This window comes from Amblyomma mixtum, chromosome 6 (genome assembly GCF_055824585.1).
Source record: "Amblyomma mixtum isolate Tamu chromosome 6, ASM5582458v1, whole genome shotgun sequence".
NCBI lineage: Eukaryota > Metazoa > Arthropoda > Arachnida > Ixodida > Ixodidae > Amblyomma > Amblyomma mixtum.
The window spans coordinates 69,727,948-69,749,519 of record NC_143017.1 but is presented as its reverse complement, the minus strand read 5'-3'; the positions used below and the strand labels follow the sequence as shown (position 1 = coordinate 69,749,519).

Here is a 21,572-nt window from a genome sequence, read left to right as displayed (position 1 = left end):
TCATTGTGCAGGCATTGACTTCAAGCAGAAGATAATCAACCTCGATGGACTACCAGTCAAGCTACAAATATGGTGAGTTTCATCTCGTTCTTTGATGGCAGTAGTACCCTTCAAGAGCTAACCGTGCACAGAGGAATGAATCGCGGTACTCTTGCAATGATGCGATGAGCCAACCGTGGATGCATTCAGCGAATCATTACGGATGTGAATAAACATTGGTTAGATGTAGTCCCGTATGGGCGGCTGCAGATGTAAAAGTTGAGAGGTGCTTGGAATGGTCTTTGTAGCCGCTGAAATTATATCGACGCACTGCAGGGTACATGAGCGATTACTCTACTATACTCGTCTTCGCGCAGTCGCCAGAGTTGTGCTCATTGTTCCGTTGTCCTCGTTGCGCCATTGCTGCCGTATACACCTTTTTAAGCACAGGTGCGGGGTCATACTGATTCTTGTTCACGCGATAGTATTACGGCAACAAGAAGGAAAACCTGGGGTTATAGATACACGCAGCCTTCATAGAAGAATGGCCGCAGCTACACTACACGCGAACAACACTTCTGTTACGTTTGCCGCATTATGTGAAATGTTTCGATATAATGCAGAACGTCGCCGTAACTCATTTCTTACTGGCAAATCGAGCTGCATGTTGATGGGTTATCCCATGAGCAGGAATTTATGCACGCACGCTATGACTACAGTGATGCATATCATCACTGGTATGATTATCATATAACGCCCCTTTATTCTGTCTTCTTGTGCATATTCAGGGTCAGGAAACGCTCCCGTATGGTCGTGATCGTACGCTCACGAGCGTCCATTGTCCATAGGCATCAGCACGTTCAGTGTACTATTCGAGGTTCGGTCGTACTCCAAAACTCCGAAGTGCGTAGAACTGCTTGGACCTGGGGCCAGTGAAAGTGATTGTTTTCACCGCACAATACAGTTAAAATAGCGAAAGGGTGCTCTGGCAGAGAACAATGGCGATATGCTCTGAACAGTTTTCTATTGGGTACGATGGCATATACAGTAATGGAGAAGCGGTGGACGTCCTAGCAAAGGTTGCGACTGCAGGAATCGGAGCTGTTTCTTTTACCGAGTGAGGTGCGCTGCTTCTGCAGAAAATATGCGGGCATTTTAAACAGCCATTGGCTGTTTCAAAAGCGCTGTACACCTCTGGCAACATCTCCGCTGGCACTGAAACCAGAGCAAGGGCGTCCGCAGAACTTTTTCCAGGGGGGTGCACCCGATGTCTGGAGATGGGGGAGGCGGTAGGTTTGAAGTTGTTTTCTACTGGGCATAAATAATGTCCGTAATTCCAAGGGGGGGCAACCGCCCCCCCTTGCCCCCCCTTCCGGACGCCCATGAACCAGAGTGTGTTGGCCGATATCAACACCGTCCAGTGAATGCGACGTCTAAATCTGCCGCTTTCTCGCAGGCAAGCTGGAACGGCACGGTGTCTTAATTGTGACCGTATCAAAAAAAAAAAAAAAAAATAGAGGGGTCACCTAAGCTCCGCCTTAAGGGTATGACGCGGTAGCGTAATGGGCTAATTCTTATATACGCGGAACTGGTCATTCTCTTCTTTACATTCATAGATCCCTGGGAGTCTTCATATACTCCTCCTGGCGCAGTGGTGCAGCAGTTAAGCGATGCGCCATTTCCCTGCGACGGCAGGTGCTGCCACCTGCGGGGCTTGTGCGACCAATCATTAATTTAACTGCCACCTGCCACGGTGGGCAGGTTGTGATGACGCCACAAGGTCACGTGACTCAAGTGGGCCACCTGCCTCCTAGGTTAATTCACTGGGGATTTTTCCTGGATTATTCGCTCACGGCCAACGACGCCGGATTTTCTGCGGCGCGAGCTCCTTAACGCTCTCGCGTTACAGTCGAAGATATCCCGGCATCGTTTAGACTAGCCTGTGAAGATATACTGGTCACGAAGTTTGGTCGGCGAGACGGTAAAGCCCAATAAAGTATTACTACAGCATTGAAAATGACGCACTGAAGGGGCACGCTTTCTCTTCCCTTTGCAGTGCAGGGTGGCGAACCGGAATCTTCGAGCCAGCCATTGTGGTCTCCTTCTATGCGTACTCTCTCTCTCCTCACAGTAATCGCATTCGAATTTCGCAAAATGTTCGACTCGAGTAATGCTCGACATTGATTGTCTTGCCTTCTCGGAGCTAATCGACCGTCAAAATTTATTCAGACGCCCTGAATACGCGGGCCATGACATTTCCCGCAGATTTTCGCTGTTGGAACATTGCTGTAAGTGGGTAGGTGGTGTGTTTAGACTGTTTCGACTGTTTTGACTGTTGCTTGATTCCTGGATCAATATGGCGCAGCCACGTTTCATTATGGGTGACCAACCGACGCACGACTGTGGCGTAAGGGGCCGCTTCAAGTGAGCACTAGTGATCGTCAACCTCTCATGGGGGATTACTGCTACTCACCTCGCTCCTTCCTTGAACACTCCTATTGTGAAATCAAAGTAGGTACTGGCAGGTATGCGCTCCTTCTCATGACGTTCCCACATGTTTCGCACTCTGGTTCAAAGCAGCTTGCGAACTTTCATGATGAGGCCGAGGACAGGGCTCACATTTGCTTCCGCCGTCGCACTTTCGGGATAACCGGAACGGTGCTCATGTACGATGATGACTGCCGTCCTATTTTCAGCGCAGCCTCCCACCTCTTCACTACTGCGTAATGTGGAGTGCGGTTTTCTTTCTTACACATCCGCGTACATCTTGCTCGCCGTAAACTCCTTCAAGAACAGGCGATGATCACTGGCATGATGTCCGGATGATTCTTTTTTTTTTTTCGGAAGGGGGGGGGGGGGGGGGAGGGGTATGGAAAGGGCTGCCTCTATGTATAAAAAATTAATTATTTCGTCCCAAAGTTTGTTCTTCTCATATAGCCGCGACTTCTCATCCAAGTATCGCACAATATAAGACCTCAGCACGAAACTCAGAAATAATTTGCGTGTCGCCGTGCTTCGTAAGCCTTTACCTTTGCCATTGAAACAAGCGTCTCACGACATGGCTACTCGCAGATTTAACCTTCCCCTAGCGGCCTTTCTCTTACTCGAACCTTATTTTCCCAGAGTTTCCTCCTCGCGTAAGGTGACATGCGCTTGCAGCAACTTCCGCCTTTCTTCAAGAATGAAGTTACCAGCGCTCACCTTCGAGCATTCCGTCGATACCTCATTTCTAAACCCGTCCATCCGTACTAGCCCCTACATAACCTCATACAAATCCCCTCGTTTTTCTGAAAACAACCCCTTATTTCGTGACATTGTTTTTTTTTTTTTACACGTGGACGGAATTTAAAAAAAAAAGCGCCGGAAAAAGGCCACATACGCGAAGGCCCATTAACTCCGTAGGTGGCTTGTGGTGAAAGAAACCACGACTTCCACACGGAAGAAGACTTGGCGAATACGAAGACCACCCGAACTTCAAAGCGTCCACAACCAAAAATTCAACATGGCGACCGGTCCTCCGCTACCCCCCACCCCCTTCCTAATTTCAATTCCTGGGGAAACCTCTAATCCGCACCCGACTGACTCGCAACCAGTATCGGCCCGATACCTTCATAACTGACCTGCGTAGACCTAGCCAATTCGTGCCTGTTCCTCGATGCCATATTCATAAACGTTTGAAATGCGATTGTCGCATGTACGTAGTACAGCACATCTATTAGCAAGTGCCATACACTCGGAGGAACTTACCTGGAGGGATAGAGTCGCCTTTGCTATTTGCTATTGTGAAATGGCAGAGTCATCTCGCACGTGCAAGCTGCGGTGAGTAACAAAAATTTCTGCTCACGGGACCAGCATAACTGCCCGGTTGTCATATCATCGCGCGTACTGAGAAGTGCGCCTTGTTTTGCACTTTTTGCCTGTTGTAAGGGTGTGGACTTTTCGGACTGAACTGAAAAAAAAAAAAAACTGTAAAAATACGTCTAATTCTGTTTTAACCGAATAAGGTACTTTTGGCAGGCAAGGCATAGCTAGCTGGCTGTTTAGTACGGGTTACATTCAGTGAAAGTTCAAAATTACTTAAGTAAGCAAGTAAGGAGCGTGATGAGACGATAGTATTGTTGGATAAGCCATGGAGTTGTGCGATTTGACGCATTTTCCCGCTTGTTTGTATGCCCCTGCAGACCGAGAAGCACCATCTCCTCGCCGCCTGCTAGCTAAGCACTTCTTTGTTCACTGTCATCACCCGCTGTCAGCAGTTAGTCGGTTAAGTAGGCTAATTAACTGATGCAGGGCACTGACACGAAACCATGCACGGTTGTCATGAAACGCATGACGTTCAGGCTACCGCGACGATTCAGCCGCAGTTCCCTCGCTTCCACCAACATGCAGAACACGTGATGCCCCGCCCTCTCGCTCAACCCCAGCGCGACAACACAATGTAAACGTGTCAACCTAGTTCTTCGAAGTAAACTTCCACTTGCATTCTTGTCTGCTGGCTCTCTGATTAAAGTTGCGTTTTTTTTTTTGTAATGACGAATGCGATTTCTTCTACGAGCACACCTCCAACTGAAAAATTAGTGGCAAATTATGTTAATTACTGACAAACGAACTGCTTATGCTGGAAAAAATGCCGAGGTAGATTGTGACTTTTGACCACACAGAATAGCCCCTATAAATCACCCGCAAAAATCAATACCTCATTCGTCGAAAATAATATTCGTCGAAAAAAAAGCATTCTGAAATAAACAGCGAAAAAAAGTTCATCATATTTTCGAAAAATAAGAACCGGAATGTTGAACCCCTCGATATAAGTGATGCAGTTCATGCCGCCTGGTGTGTATGTATGTAAGCGCGCAATTTCATGTACTGTCACAATCTACACCTCATTCTTCACATCTACGCACTTCTCTTTCATTAAGTGGCATGGGTTTACCCGCACTCCTGAAATGGACATTAAATCTGTTCTCGTGCGTACCCTTCAGGATCTTAGGGCGAATACCCCGGGTGTCGTCCCCTGAAAGAGGACGGAATTTAGCTAACGCAAGTGACGCAATAATTCAACGTGCATAGCTTGAGCTATCAGGAATGTAGAACCGGACACTTAAGCCTACATGCGCTCTTCGTTCTTGGTATGCGAAGCTAGTGTTTATTCGCGTTGTGACCCTCTATTAATCGCCTTTCGTTCTTTTGTGTTTTCTTAGCATTTTATTTGCAGAGAAATCTCGGCTGCAGTTCAGCGATACGTGCGTGTACGTGTGTCCTTCGTATCTTTCTGTTTTATTTTTTACCGCTGTTTTTTTGGTCACTGTCATCAACGTCAGTGTGCATTTCGTGCTTCTGTTGGACTAAATTAAGCGCGTTGTCACACGTCACAGTTCGCACTTTAAAGCTGGTTTCTCCGCTTTGCACGGTGGGCATAGGGAAAAGCAGCACCTCCGGAAATGTAGGTCGCGCTTTCCGCTTGCGCGAATAGATGGCAGCACGGCACCACGTCTCGTATACGCGTCGGGCAGCGCCTCCTTTATAGAGGAGGCGCTGCGTCGGGTTGCGCGTAGCCTGCGCGTGAGCGCATCATTTTTGCGGGCTCTTCGAATGTCGACAAGTGTCCCTGTAAGACAGCGCCATGCTGTAGACTTTCATATGCCATCTTACTGCATAAATTAGGTGGTATCCTGGTTCCTCACCGGTAGCGCTTACTGCAGTACTTTTATGGCGCGCTACTTCAACGGTGACCACGTTATGTGAGGTACCAATTGACGCATTACCCGTTGCTGCGGTTTTGCATGGAAACGATGTGGTGCTTTATATTTCACAACGGTTGCTTTTCGCTTTTATGATCCTATTAACGTTTACATACTTATGTTACTGAGTGCTTCATGTAAGAGTTCTGTAACATGAAGAAATAATCATGTGCCGCAGAACGGCACTATGTCTATTACCCTGGAGTTGGGCTTCTCCGACGTACAGTGCATGTGGTGAAAGCAACTTACTGTCTTTTGCATAGGTTTTCCACGTAGCAAGTCCCAGAAGTCAGAACCAAAACGACATACTGGAGGCGTTGAAATGTTAATAGAAAATTGATTCATATCATTACCGGCATTCTCACTTTTTGCCGGTTATTGACGGCCCCATTTTAATCACTGCGAGCTGAGAAAAAGGGTGCCTGAAATGATGCTATGAGTATCCGCTTCAGTACAAACCGTGTTTGCGTAGCGTGTGAACCCAGCCAGTAATCCAGCTGTAGTTTCTTTCGTCGGTACACAACCATTCCGTTCATGTGAAACCTTTTTTTTATCGCATCTGAGGAAATAAAAGTACTTATTTATTCTATTATAGTCTTTCTGATACTGCCCAGAAATGCAGCTAACGCCACAAACGCCTTCTTTGCTTTCGTGGGTTAAAAATTCAGACATGATATCATATCATTCCAAAATAGTGTCGCCTTCGAGAAATGAGACCGGATCCATGATAAAAGTGCGACTATGAATGTCACAGGGACCTCGTGAGGTCAAGCTACGAAAACGCCCGATTATAGAAAAACTTTCATTATTCAGTCAAGTCACTGTAGTGTTCTTCATTTCAGAAATGTAAAAAAGAAAAGCTGGTTGGTTTATGAAGAGAACTTGGATTGCTGCATAATAAATTAAGGAGTTGTGAGAATTCTGAACGCCGGAGAACGATATATCTGAACACAAATAAGCAGCCGTATTCAATAGCGAAAACCAAAATTGATTTGGTGATTTGTTATATGCCCCGCAGTATGAGCACGGAAATTTTGATCTGCTCTACCATTGCGGTTAATTTTTGCAGTGAGTTAGCCTCCGTTAGTCCTCCCGCATCTATAGTGGCTGCCACATCGTCCGTGCTCTGAAAAATGTGTCGTTAAAAGACGTTTCTGCAATGGTATAAGAAATTTCTATAAATCTGCGAGCATAAGAGAAAACCATTCACATTTGTACAGTACGCATCGTACGTAATACGCCGGGCGTTACAGGGTTAAAAACGTACTGTACGTCTTCATTCGCAATGGCATCGCCCTCTATGTCCGTTACGGACTGAGAAGATTGCACGCTGCTTGCACTTCTCCCCGTTTAACGCCCGCTATGCAGGAAAGGCCACCTTCCGGGCCCGCTCACCGGGGAGGTTGATCTTACGCACGTGCATTAGATAGACGAGCATTGTGAAAGCCGCTAGCCACAGTAGATATCGCTAGGCACTCTGCTACTGTGGTCCGAGCAACGCCTGTTTGCGAGCACCGGTGTTTTTCTGCAGTTCTCCGTCAAATCGAAAGGCGAGCTCCAGATAGCGCCAGAAGTTTAGCAGCGCCGCTCTGTGTTGGCCCAGCAACGCACTCGAGTTCAAAACGTTACCGCATGCGTCTGCTTCGTATCGTTAGGTCACAAGGTGGCGCTGAATGCTCTTCGGCTTGGTAGAGTATGTGGTAGGTAGAGGCTAGCTAGGCGAAGACGGGCCAGGAGGTTTGCTCGGTCGGTCGACGACGGGAGAGGTTTGTCGAGGGACGGCGTTCTGTTCGAATGCGTTGCTGCGGCCGCTCGTCCACACGCCGTGCACGTCCGACGGTCGCCGTTTGGCCCGCATGACGTAATTACAGCTCGGGCGCCGGTCACGGCCTGTCCGCGCGCCACGCACGTACGCTCTGCACGCCGCGGCCAAAGCCCCGAGAGAGTGGCCGCCGCAGCAGCATGACCTGTGATGTGCGCCGTCAGCTTGACGGTGCTGGACCCAAGTTTGTTGTAGCGTATAGACTGCGGAGTTCTTCCTTCGTCCGATGTACTTCCGCCTGTGGAAATTGTGGTGGAATCAGGTTGGCGCATGCGTTGCCTTTCACCTTCGACCGTTCCGGCTATGCCATTTAGTTTTCTTCTCGTCTTCTCGTTGGTTTTCCTGAGTGTTTCGTGTAGTGTGCAAAAACACGTCGATACGGCAATCACTTCTATATTCTTCGCTGTGTGAGCTGTGCGAAGCGATATGAAGGGAACTCGTGGTCGGGGCGAGTTCGAAAAGGCAATCGTATATTATCCGTACGCAGAGGAAAGAAGGGAGGAGGGTATACTTGATGTCCGAATTCATCTGCATGGGAGAGTTCTTTGCCCTGCAGTGGACGCACCGTGGCTAACGATGATAATTATAACTTAGTCTAGGGATACGCACTGTGCTCGTTACATGTGAGACCGGCCGCAGCTTCGTCGTTGAAAGATGGGAAACACTTCGCTCCTTTTTTTTTTTATTTTGCGTTCTTCAGGGACACCTCGAGCGTCCCTCGCTCTGCGCACCCTTCGCGTCGAAGGACAATGGCACAAGAGCCGTGGGAACGTGCCACGCAAGTACGTTCGTTGCCCCGTGGCCGTGCGCGAATGATCCCTTTTAGTCGTTCGTCACATGACGGGTCGTGTGGGAGGCCGCGCACTGGCGCTCTTACACAGGAGCCGAATAGAGCACACTGTTCAAGAACACGACGTCGTGCTCGAAACAGCGGAAGTCATCTCCAGGCTTCATCCCTTCCCGCGGTTAACCCACGAACCCTCCTTCGTTCATTTCAAATGTTCAAGGTCCGATCATATACGCCACTATACAGGGTGGGTCGTTCCTAAAGTATGCGTCTCACTCGCTTAATGGAAAACAGTGGAGCCGTTCTTGCGCGCCAGCGGCTTGCGAGAGGCGTCGTAATAGATGGAGGCGCGTGTGTCTATACCCATCCCTGCGCTCAACTCGCATTCTCCTTTTTATTATCAACGTTTGCCATCTTCGTCTTTATGTGCCCCAGCTCCCTCAGCCGTCCGCTCGCCGCTTTGTTCCCGTCTCATCAGTTTTGATTACCCTCCGAGGCGGCGCTCTTCACCCCGCGGTGGCTCTTCGTGTGTCTCCTCCTCCTCCTCTCTCTTTATTCTTGGTTCCGTGTTGTCTTCCCTCCGCACCACCACCACCAATGCTGGAGCGAAGGCCCCTTCCGTCATGTGGTGGCTGGGGCGCGCAGACTCGTCGTATTCCTCCACCCCCTTGGGACGATTATCGTTCGTTCGGGCCGGAAGCTGCTCTCAGCGGGCAGCGATGCCACGCTCTGGCTCGTCGTTCCGTCTGTTAGCCAAATGATGGAAGCGACGGCAACGGCTGACGCCTCCCTTCCCTCGGCTGCAGCCACCACGCGTGAAGCGAGTTTAGGTCTGCGGCCCCCACGCTGCCTTTGGGAAGGCGATGCATGTCTGCTCGGCGCTCGCTGTCGTCATGGCGCTCGAGTCTCCCGGGAGCGTTTTGTCTTTTTCGCCGGCTCGTTAAGAGCGCAGAACGGTCGTTCTGACTGGGTTGTTGGAGGTTATGTAAGGCGAGATTAGCTGGGTTAGGTCGCGAGTTCCGCGCGAAATTCGAGGAGCTTAGAATACCGGTTTGACGCGCGCTCGGATGCCGCCTGCACTGTCCGGGTGTTCTGTTCAAGGCGGCGTCAAATGACAAATATATGCACTAATACAGTCGAATCAGGAGGTACCGATCTCCAAGGGGATTGCGAAATAGTTCGATATATAAATATGGGTATAGCTTAGCTTATCTGTATCTTATAAGCAAGAATACAGTGCTAGCGGTAGCGAGGCGCTTCTTGCAGCGACGTGCCGCTCGATAAGCGTTGCTAGGCATAACGTACTTCGCATCGAAGCCGCAGCGGACAGTGCTTAGGGTCTACCCACTCCCTATCAAAGGATGTTTAGTCATGTGATGAGCACGCTGTGAATTGGATCATTCTCATTAAGCTACAGTTCGTTTCCGCAACGCGTTCGGCAGCGAAGCACGCCAGGCGATCGAGGGCCGCCGCTAAGCTTTCACTAGTCAGATTGGCTTCACCGCATGACAGCAAGGTACCGTGGAAAATGAGCACGAGAGTCCGTTGGCCAGCCTCACGTTCACCTGGTCACGTGGTTTCAACGCCGCGCACGAAACGTGATCTATGATATTCTTCGTGGGGAAGCACCGCTTGCAGGGGCCGACGCGAAGTTCGAGTTGGATATACTACGCGGCGTTCTATATACGTTAACACTGAATTTTTAAGGAGATAATTTGTGCTCGATCGTCATCATTATCATCAGCAGCATCCTGACTGCGTCCATTACAGGACAAAGGCCTCTCCCGTATCTCCCGAATTCATTCCTGTGCCAGCTGCAGCCGCCATATCCTCGCGAACTTCATCTCATCCTCCCACCTAACATCTCTCCCCCCCCCCTTCTCGTGCTACGCTTGCCTCCTCTTGGAATCTAGTCCGTTACCCTTACGACCATCGGCGATCTACCTTCGCACTGCATGCCCTGCCCAACCCCATTTCTTCCTGTTGATTTCGACTCGGATGTCATTAACCCGCGCTTGTTCCCTGACTCACTCTGCCCCCTTCACGCATCTTTAACACGTATGCTCAAGAAGGAAGCGTGAAATGAGTTTTCGAAAGGAAGTACCGCTGTGGAGGCCTACAGTGGTTTGCGCATCTACCCGGTAGGTGCAGCGTTCCATCTCCAGTGCCTCCGGAATTTGCACAAGGGCGACAAACTGACAACGGTATACTGATTTGTCATGCATGCACTACATAGGGACAGGGATCATCATTATCAGCAGCAGCAGCAGCATCAGCCACTACGTGTTGCAGGGTAAAGGCTCTCGCATTGATCTCGTATCCGAGCGTGACACCGGTAAAAGATCACTTAAAACCAGCAGCAGAGAAGAAACACACAGAGGAGGACGAGGCTGCACTGACAACTGAAGATCAATTAGGAACAATCCACCTTAATAACGAGTAAAAGGGGCCGAACAGTGTCGCTACAGGCGGAAATCATAGGACTCCCTCTGTTTCGTCGACAGTTATTTATTATTATTTACAAGATACTGCCGGCCTCAGTTTGAGGCCTTAGGCAGGAGTGGACATATCAATAATACATCAATAAATGCACATAACAAAAAAGCATTACAAGAATTCGAGTGAGAAGGAGAGACGAAATCAAGCAGTAATAATAGTAACGAAAAGTAAAGCCCGACAAAAGAGGGGTAAAAGGGTAAGAGGGGTATGACCACGTGTATTTCAGTACACTGTTCGATTATTAGATAGTCTGCTATCTACCCATTGATATGAAACACTGCACCCCCCTGTGACACCGATAGCGCCTGTGAGAGAGAGAGAGAGAGAGAAAGGAATTTTAATGAGGGAAAGGTGGAGAGGTCGGCCGGTGGTAATAGCGCCTGTGTATTTACATGTACGTATTGCGCATAACACTGGTATATATACAGTTATCGCGTGCGCGCGTTTGGCTTAGCTGTTGTATCGCTCGTGCATTGCGAAAGTTCGTGTCGGAAATCATCTTTCACTTTCATTCCGCTTCCCTCTTTCGTTTCGTGCCGCGGACAGCCCATGGAGTCGGAGACATTCGCATTCATGCGCCGTAGAGCTGTGCACGCAGGGCGCGGCGAAACTTCATTTCTTGGCTCTGTGGGTCCTGCATTGGTGCACTATTGCATCTTCCTGAAACCGTATAGAGTCCGATCGCAAAGGGGCAAGACATCGATCGTCTTATAAAGGAGAGCAGCAAGTTCGATGCAGATTTTATTTTTCGAAAGGAAATGCTTCAGGATCTTTGTGGCCAAACCCGCCGATGAAGGTTGAGAGGACCCTGATGGTGTACAGCGGCGGTGATACGTAAACCCTGAAAAATAGACAAATATAAATTCGCATCTGAAACTAACACGTGTAACACACAGAGCAAATCTGTAATGCCCAATATAGATATGCACCAGAAGTTTCCAACCGCAGTGCAAATATCCGATTAGAGATATACTTGCGCTTGACACACGTCATGTTTATACTGCGTGACACATTTCCAGCAACCGCATATTTTTAATCTTTCGATGTCGAAATCCGAGCCGCCTGAACTCAGTACTGAATAAGTTTCTGTTTATATATGCAAGGTTACAACAGTGTTCATACATCCAACCGCAGAGCAAATATCCGGTTAGAGATACTTTCGCTTGACACACGTCATGATTATATTGCGTGACACATCTCCAGCAGCCGCATATAATTAATGTTTCGATGTCGAAATCCGAGCCGCATGAACGCAGTACCGAACCATCCGTTTGTATGCAAGGTTACAACAGTGGCCATACATACGCTACTGTTCGCGTTCCGTTTATTCATATCAGTACTGGGGTGCTGTTATACGAACGAGGCGGACAGTTCCATACTGATCGGTAGACGCACCGGTATATATATCACTGCCTCATGTCGTTAGTCGCTAATGAGGTGAATAAAAGAACACAGCTAGGGGACTACCTATAGCCTCTCTATAAAGTTTTCTTTTCGTCGATGATTCATATCGCTCCTGCATGCTGTTGGTTCGCAGTATTTCGTACGTTTCGGGACGGACTGCTTACTGCTCGCAAGCTGCGGGTTTTGAATTGCAGCTCTGCGAATACGAGAGTGTTTTGTATCATGCACTGCGCTTTCATAAAGCTTTCCTTCGCCCCTACAAATCCTTTTGCGCTGCTTTGAGCACGGAATTGAGGTCATTGCAGCCATTGGTTATATATAGCCCATAAAACCGCGAAGGGCGCAGCAATATATGCAAGGTCTGTGCCGACTCTGTGGTCATGTGTGGGATGCGCCCTTACGTTCGTACTGCTAGCCGTAAAATGCGAAACATCTGGCGAAAAAAAAAATGGATAAACGCGTAGATGTGCCTGTGTGCGTTCGTGGGAAGGGGATTACAAAAAAAAAAACAAAGTATTCAGTCTTACTCACATATTGATTTACGCAAGCTGTAGTGAAGAAAGAATGAACAAATGCCCCTCGCGGTTATACCGTGGCGACTGACAGACTTCCATTTTTCATGAACGCGGGAGGTCGTATATCGTATTTCATATTTACGAAAGCGAAAGAGAAAGGGGGGCAGGAGTTCGGAAACCGTAATTTCAGCGCCCCAAATTTCGAAAGCCGAAGTTTCCGAGCATCGCGTCAGGCCGCTTTGCGCATGCATCGGACGAGATAAGGCTACTTGATTGCTTTCGAAAGAACGAAACGGTTTAAAACGTACGAAATAATTCGAACGCATCGAGAATTCGCATTCCGTTCTTTTCAACGTTTTTGCTTTCGGGCAACACGGCGCCTGCAGCATGTATCTCTGGATCATTAAAGCATTAATTGGAGGTGCGGCCGTATGCCAGCGAGGTCTTGCGTTTCGTGTGTGCGCACAGTTCCACCATTAAAGGCCGCACCACCGATGTCGTACGTATTTAGTGCGCGCACATATAAGAACAGTTCAGCGGCGGAAGTAGTTAGCGAAGATATCAGATGACCTCACATTGATCAGTTGTAGAGATTTTTGACCCGATAAAGTCGAGGCGAGATCCCATATCACGTTACTGATGCAAAAGGAAGAACTTCCGCTGCCGACATTCTCAACAAAGAATATATGAATGCAGTCTCGAAAGAAGAACAAAAAAAAAAGTGGTATGGTTTTAACGTAGTTGAACCGAATAGGCGTGATAGAGCATGCGTTAGCCTAATTGACTCATAGTTTTGCTTTACTGGGTCGTCGGCATGTATGGCGACGATATTAGTTCGATAGTAGCATCAGTTGATGACGAAGACGATATGCAATGCACAGCGCGAGAGTGTGTTGCAGTTTTCACACGAGGCGTGATCGGCTGCGTCGATAGCGTAGTACTCTCTTGCAGTGGCCAGCGAAGCTGATCTGTTTGCGACCAGTAGCGGCAAAATTTCTATTATTTATCGAAGGGTTGGCCAAGGTTACCCTCAAGGTCAAGCTTCACACAAACTCTGTGAGCCGGTTAGGCCTAGTGAAGTAGTGCTCTCGCGATGAGGCGAGAACAAACAATAACCAGCATATATTTTCTCATAGGTCTGTTATTATCTGTAGCTGGCATAAGGAATTGCGACATTAGTACCAGCTCTTCGGATTCGAAGAACTTCGCTTGTATGGAAAAAAAAAAAAGCCACACGGTATTCGCCACTTACACAACGTCTAATAGCAGTGTCAAGTAAAGACAAGACACCGTTCGCAAGGAACTCTGATTCGACGTCCCCGTAACACTTTCGTTCCGGGACACGCATCGAAAGCCGGTGCCCAACGTACGCTACACGTACGCCCTCACACTCAATCTGAAACATTGCGAAGAACGTCAAGCTAGCCCCACGGCAGTTCAAGCATATGCGGCGCATATCGGGGCGACGCGGTCACCGGGCTGCCGCGCTGCTTTGCTAGTCGATAGGCGCGGAAAGTATACACAACACAGGGTCATTTAACCCGCGGGCGATCGACTCAACGACCGACCCGCAATCTCTCCCGTCCCGCTGTTCTCTCGCTCTCTTGGCTCGGTCTCTCGTCTGAAACAACGCAGTCCATAATCACGTCGCCTTTCATAATGCGCCCTCCTGAAGCCGTCGCCGGCATCGAGTACATCGCGGACGTGCACGAGCGACGACGACGAAGCCACGTCGAATGACCCGCGTAACACGTACAGTCTCCACGCGGCCCGTTTCTGCGAGATTCTCCTTCGCAGCTCGAGCCGATTTTTCAGACCGTGCAGTCGGCCCTGCAGTATACGCCGATCGCTAATCGCGTAGATTCGGAGCGATCGCTCCTGAGGAATCCTGCTTGCTTTTTTCTTAATCGCGCGTTCATTCTTTTTCTTAAAATTCCGGGCACGGCGTGCGCTTGGCGCGTGAGGAATGTGGTTTCTTGCGTTGTGGCGCGGCGATGCTTGCGGTGACCCGTTTAGAGGGCACAGAGTTGCCCTCCATATGTAACTGTGTTACATGCATAGTTACCTCTGCTATACGAATAAAGCAGGGTTGTGCGAGGAGGGATGTCGTAACCGCGTTGGAGGTGTTCGCGCGCGAAATGCAACGAAGTCGTTCTGCGCGCATCGAGCAGTATAATCGAATTAGGCACTCCGTCGCATTAAACATGTGAGCAGAATACGTTGAGAAGGTGTCGTGGTACATCAGCCACTCCTTGCACGTTACAGTAATGCCATCGGTGAGAGGTGGCTGCAGGGCAGGTTGAGGAAAAATAATTTGCTTGTACAAGTTACTGTCGCATCGAACCCTCTGTGCAGCACTCATTAGTGTACCTCGGTTCTTGACACATGACCTCTGAACCGCTGAATTCACTGCCCGGCCTTACAGCATGAACGCAGAAATAGTTGTTGTTGTGACTGAGAGAAGAATGAAAAGGAAATTACACGGGCCTGCCTACTGACTCGAGCCAAGCCACCACCGCTGCCACGTGCAGATAGAGGAGAGTTAAAAGATCAGAGGAAAGTTCGCGGCGTCAGTGTTTGTAATACTGACAGTGACATATAGGGGGAAACTTACAAGGGGCACACATGCTCATAATGCCGGCGACAAATTAAATGCGGACAGCATAACGATATCTCCTAGACTATTCTCCATAAAAACAAGGTCGAAGTATTAATGTAGCATGTATGTATATCGTGTCCAGCAGGTAATATATATTTATATAGTTTAATTTCACGCTCATCGTATGGGAGGTCAGCTAATGGAGATCAGGAGATCAGCTAATCAGCAGCACGCTGCACTGACCTATGAGCTTTGCTTTACAAATAGATAACGAATGGGTGGGTATCGCATCGTCGAGCTGTCATTTCTGAATACTCTGACTATCCTCGATTCCGCGTGATAACTTCCGCCCATATAACGGCACTATTTGCATAAAGTATCCGTGCATACTTCCGCGTCAACCGTCCTATCACTCATTGAAAGCTCGATGATCTCTGTCCCACATGTCACGTGACCTCGTGAACAGCTCATTCGTGTACACGTTCATCGCTATTAATGCCTGCGGCGGAATTAGAGGCAGCGCTTGATGCGTCTTATACAACGCCGCGAAAGTGAAACAGCGTGTCCTTTCAACCACGCCCTAATACGGGCGTCGTCCCCGCTCATTACGGAATTCCCGCTCGACTTTCGGTGTCGCGGCGAGCGGCTCCTGTCGCCGCAATTACCGATATCGCGGCAATATATTTCGTACAGACGCACGAACGCACTCACTCAACGAGGCCGGCAACTGCCGTGTAGATCTACACCGTGCCACATACTGCGCCTAAATAGCGGACGCGGTCTCTCCGTATACGCGAGCCGGTTCTGCAGCCTCGTCCGTATACGTATATACTATACGCTCCGGAGGTGCGCCCGCGGCGCCGCGGATTTCCGCAGGACCGGCGACTGCGCACTGCTCCGGATTTCGAGCAGCGCCAGCGGCTCCACTCCATATAGCGGCATGCACGCCGTCGGCCCATGCCGCTCTCGCGTCGCTCCATGCATGCGCCCCGCTCGGTCCCGATTTTCAACTTCCGGGCGTGCAGACCCGTGGAACGCGGGCTATGCAGCCTGTATAGCGGCGGGCGTCTCCTGTGCGGACGGCTTCCTGGCGAGCGCTTGATCTGTGCTCGATCTCTCGCCGGTTGAATTCGCTCCCGATTTCACTCTCGTTTGCCTCGTTTGATGCCGCACGCGAAAAGGGAGCGGTGTACGTTGAGGGAGATGGCGCGGGCGGTGTTGAAAGGGTCTCGGGTAAATGACGGAAGCCGTCCGTACGTGGATTGTACGGAGAATGCCTGCGCTTCCATGTCTTTTGTTGAGCGTAACCAGAACTCACGAACTTTGGAGGCCGCGTGTGCGGGGGAATAATACGACATCGTTAGGAAACTTCATAGTATACAGGACTAGACAAGAAAATGACGCAAACACAGGCGCTAACAGCTGCGCTTACTGCCTCAACCTGGATTAGATAAGTACCAGACTCGTGACGGCACACGGAAGGAAAAGGGGGAAAAAAAAAAACAGCTCACGCATGCATCGCACGATTACTTCAACCCTTCTCTCCCAGACCTCCAATCATACAAGTTCTCACTGCCGTTAAGAAATAGCAGCTGTTTATTATTATTTTTTTTTTTTGCACAGATGTACGGAAGCCTTGCAGATGTCCATCAAGGAATTTTGAAATCCTTGAACTTCTACTATCACCATTGTGGTGATGTCCCGGCGCTTACGCAGAACAGTTCCTCTTCCGAAGTCAGGTTTGCAATATTTGCACTGCTTGCAGAGTTCGTTTGATTCTCCCGACTTTACATCCTTGGAATTTCATTCGTGTTCTTGTAGTCCTGTATTCAAGACACCTCCCGGTTTCGCCAATATAGATATTGTCGCCTGACAAGGGGGCTGAATACAGAAAATTTTGTTCCACAGTCTGCAAGATGCGAACGGTGTCTCGTCTTGCAGTCCGGTTCTCTGGGGGGTTAAGAAAACGCTGCCCGCGAGCTGGACGGAACATTGCGTGTATGCCGTTTCGAAATGGAACATACGCAGCGTAGCAATTAAAACTGCATAATGCAGAGACGCACTGCATCGTGTATTAAAATGGACGAAAGTGCCGTCGTTGCAGCAATTAAGGTGGGAACTATAGCAGCGGATAGCATTTACAATCTGATCAGCCTCGGAGCGAAGGTCTGTCGCGTCGCATGCTTTCTTCGACCGACAAGATCACAGAAATTCAGCGAAGCTGAAGGCATGCTTCCGCTGCACTTACAGCGCGCTTGCGGCCGACGCAGTCAAGGTAACGCATTCCCTGCGCGGCAGCCACCGCTCTTCGTCAAGGACAACAGTGCTTTCTTCCCGGCGTATACGAACGGCTTGTGTAAGAAAAGCAAACAGCTAGCTCCCGATGCGGCCCGCGGACTGGCGCGGTCGGGTCGCTGATGGGTGTGCGGCACAGACGGGAGTCGCACACGCTTCTATTTGCGCGTTGAAAGAAGGAAGCCAGCCTGCCGTTTGGCCAGCAAACATCGCGCGGCCGTGTGCTACCGAAGCGTACGCGAATATAGGGTTGCAGCAGTCTCAAACAATGACGCTTCGCAGCTGGCTCCGCGGTACCTCAGGAGCATTTCTCTGCGGATTGCACGGACCAAAGTAGGTTTCGGCCGTCCACTCATCGAGAGAAGTGCACTGACCCGTATTCTGTTCTCTGTCTAGATACTTTTTTCTTCGTTGGCGTCCTTTTCTTTTTCTTTCTTTTTTTACACTTTCGGGCGCCGAAACGTTAAAGCGTGCAGCCCAATCAAGGAAAATTTGTAAGTGCAGTGGAGAAAGCGGCTGCCACTCAGAAGGAACCTCTCGGTCCGTTCGTCTTCGGAGGAGTCGAAATACGATCCAGCTATGGTATACGCCAGAGAACGTAGAGTTGCTCTGTCCACGCCGCTTGTTTAGTGCTGTAGGAAATAATTACGTGCAATGTCTGTCTCCGTTGCAATGACCGTCGTATCATGGGTCCACATCGAGGACGTCAAGGCGTGCAACGGGGAACACCAGAATCACCGCATAAGGATCGTCGAAAAACTTTGTACGAGGCATTCAAGTGTAATGAATATGAAAAAAAGTCATTTAGCTCTGGTTAAACCTGGAGGATTGCGAAAGCAACGAGGAGAGAGAGAGGCGATGGAGAGCGCGCGGCAGCGGCGGCGGCCCCGGCACGCTAGCTATGCGCCGCTACTGCGCATGCGCAACTGGCGAGCGCGGCGGCGGCACCTCTGAGTCACCCGCGCAGTGACGGCGGCGGTGCGCCAGTTGTGCGCCGTGTGACGTCACTGCTCCTCGCGCATGTCCAGTATGGCCTTTCGTCAGCTCTGCGAAATGGCTCGGCGACTCGCGTAGTGTTGCTTTCGCAACAATATTAGACACCGTTTCCCGCACTGTTCTATTGCACGTTCCGTGGCAGCTTCGGGCTCGTTCGGCGTTCTTGCTTCGCTGTCTGCATAATAGGCCCTGTATATGCAGGTTCGCGGAGAAGAGGGAGAGCCACCCGTTCAGAGAATATGTATCTTCTGCTTTCACTTCAAGTAACTGACACTACCAAACGTTTCACGTAGCTATTTAAGGAAGTTCTACGGATGTCTTTTACGTTCTATGATGTGTGTCTTGCTCTTCTTGTTTTTCAATTTGCCTTTTTTTATGTAATTATATAAACAAGCCGGAGTTCAATGGCGCCCTGATGTACAGTTTTTGTCAAAAGTAACCAGGCTGCATGGTTTGCTTCTAGCTCGTACAGTGGAGCCCTTACAGCTTCCCTGAAGCTTAAATGGTCGTTAAACGTAAGGACTGGGGGTCTTCTTACCTTACAACACGTTTTGATCTTTAAGAAAGCCACAAGGGCTTCACTAAACAAGCTAGAAGCAAACCATGCAGCCTGGTTACTTTTGACAAAGACGGTACACGCATACAATAGAGAAGCGTTTGCCTTTCATTCCCCCTCATGTAAATGGGTGTAATATTCAGGAGCGGGTAATAAACTGGCTGGAAGAGATGCATGTATCCGTTCGCAATTTCCAGCCTTCACGACGTGGGGATCGTAAATTTCATTGCGTAAAACTGTGTTCGCTGAACGGTGCAAGAGCAGCAATTTGGATACTTTTCATGGAATCGTTGCAGACCTCTTCGCTGTTTTGCATGAGAACGGTGGCACAACTTGCGCAAGGTCGCTGAAATCGACGAATTAATCTCTGAAAGGGTCGCAAGCCGCTGAGCGAAGCTTCAGCCACCACGAACTCCGATCTGTTGTCTCCGTTCTGAAGTTTTCTGATTAATAAAAGGGACAGTATGTAGCAAGAAACATGTAACTTTGACTCTTTCATCACATCATGACGAAATTCTTCAGTGGTAAAAAAAGGCGGCTAAAGCTGCAAGTGTTCCTTGTGTGAGGTATATGCGCTTTCCCAAAGTTCGCTGGCGACATTCTCGCAATCAAAGCTTCGACAAATATTCGTGTTGATGGCACAAGTGTAATGAAGAATGCAGTTCGCAGCGACGTCAGACTGTCCGACGAAAATTCGTCTCATGAAAAATGATACAGCAGTTATGAAAAATGCCGTCACCGAAGGAGTTCGACTTCTCCACTGACCGTATACGTTTCACAGCCATTACCGCTCTCGATTACACCAGTACTGCTGAGAGGCAGGTAACCTCGAAATTATCTCCTCCTTTCGTTTCGTAGCATGGCGTTAGTGTAAAAGCGTGACTGCTGTATGGCACACTTCGAGACCACTGAACTGAAAAAATCAGCCGGATGGAACGAAGGGCGCGCACTACTGAACTACGTAAGCAAGTCACGAAAGTTGAACACAGAAAAGGCGCCACCTTCCTTCTTCGTTTTGCTACAAAGCGATTTGCCATCAAGGTTTTGAGTGTATCTGTACATTAAGCACTATTGGCCAGTGCTACACACTGATCGAAACGGGCGCCGTCAGCACACATACGAAGCGACGATGAGGTGGTTGAAGATGAGGTGGTGTAACAATGAAGTGGGCGCTAAGGCAACACCCTTGACAAGCAAAACCGAAGCTCTGCAGACCGTATTACTTTCGATCGGTGCAGACGCAGTGACCGCAGACACGCTGTTTCCACGGAAAATGTGACGCCCGTAATGCCCCATGCGGAGTATTACGGCGAATCAGAAGCTTGCGAATTTGCACTGCGTTATTAGTTGGTGTTGTTGTTGTTAGTGGCTATTTATTGTTAAGAAAAACAAAAATAAAAATAAATGTGGAAGGAACAGATGTTGCTAGCCGCGGCGTCTGCAGTACAACTTCGTAACTTTAGTTGCTACTGCGCTGTAGGCGCGTTTATGCTATGTGTAAACTTAGAGACGCGCACAAATGACGACACCATTGTTTCGGGTTATAAGCAACGACTGGTGTTTATTGCCGTAAGGCTGCTCCTGATCGAGCGAGTATATGTTACATAGGTTGCCAGATTACAAGTCAGAAAAGGCTAGAATGAACAGTTTCTTTATACTCCCCCCGGAATGAGCTTCAGATCATTCGTGGGTAGTCTCCATGGGGTACAGCAACTGGATCGGTCTTCTTAGGATGGTCCCACCAGGTAGGCGCACCATGCAGGCTCTAGTGTACCCATCCCGTCCGACGAGCACATCAACCACTTTTCCGGTTTTCCATAGCTGCCTTGGCAGATGAGGCTGGTGAACTAGCACAAGAGTTCCTTTCTTCAAGGCACTAGATGAGCTTGGCACAGCAAAATGAGCGGAGCGAAGACCTGTGAGGTACTCTTTCTGCCACCTGCGCCAGAAGTGATCAGCTAAACTTTGATGATATCGCCAGCGACGAGTTAGTTGACCCGGTGTTGAAGTCGTTGACTCTGTGCTACAGCCCGGGGGCAAGGACGTTAAACGCTTTCCGACGAGAAAATGGGATGGAGTGAGAGGCTCCGGTTCGTGAGCTTCTGCGGATACGTAGGTTAGGGGTCTTGAATTGATCACGGCCTCGATTTCGGTCAAGACTGTAGCGAGCTCCTCGAAAGTGCAGAAGCTGTTGCCTAAAACCTTCTTCAGAGAAGTCTTCACTGAACGAACCATTCGCTCCCAGAATCCGCCCCACCAGGCGGCTCTCTCAACGATAAACTTCCATTTTATCTGGTGGTCTAAGAAATAACTTCGGATCTCTGTGCCACGCAGCGTTGTCCACAGCCGTTTCAGGTCTCTCGATGCGCGCTGAAACGT

The 21,572-nt window shown here is 49.3% G+C and overlaps 1 protein-coding gene across 2 annotated transcripts in view; it reads left to right on the top strand.

Annotated features, from left to right (window-relative positions):
* Positions 1-21,572, top strand: part of LOC149339320 (ras-related protein Rab-8A-like) — a 113,565-nt gene that overhangs the window by 26,569 nt on the left and 65,424 nt on the right. For both annotated transcript variants that reach the window (XM_089548076.1, XM_089548075.1), the window contains exon 2: positions 12-72. In XM_089548076.1, the coding sequence (XP_089404202.1) occupies positions 12-72 (61 nt within the window). The remainder of the gene's footprint in view (positions 1-11; positions 73-21,572) is intronic.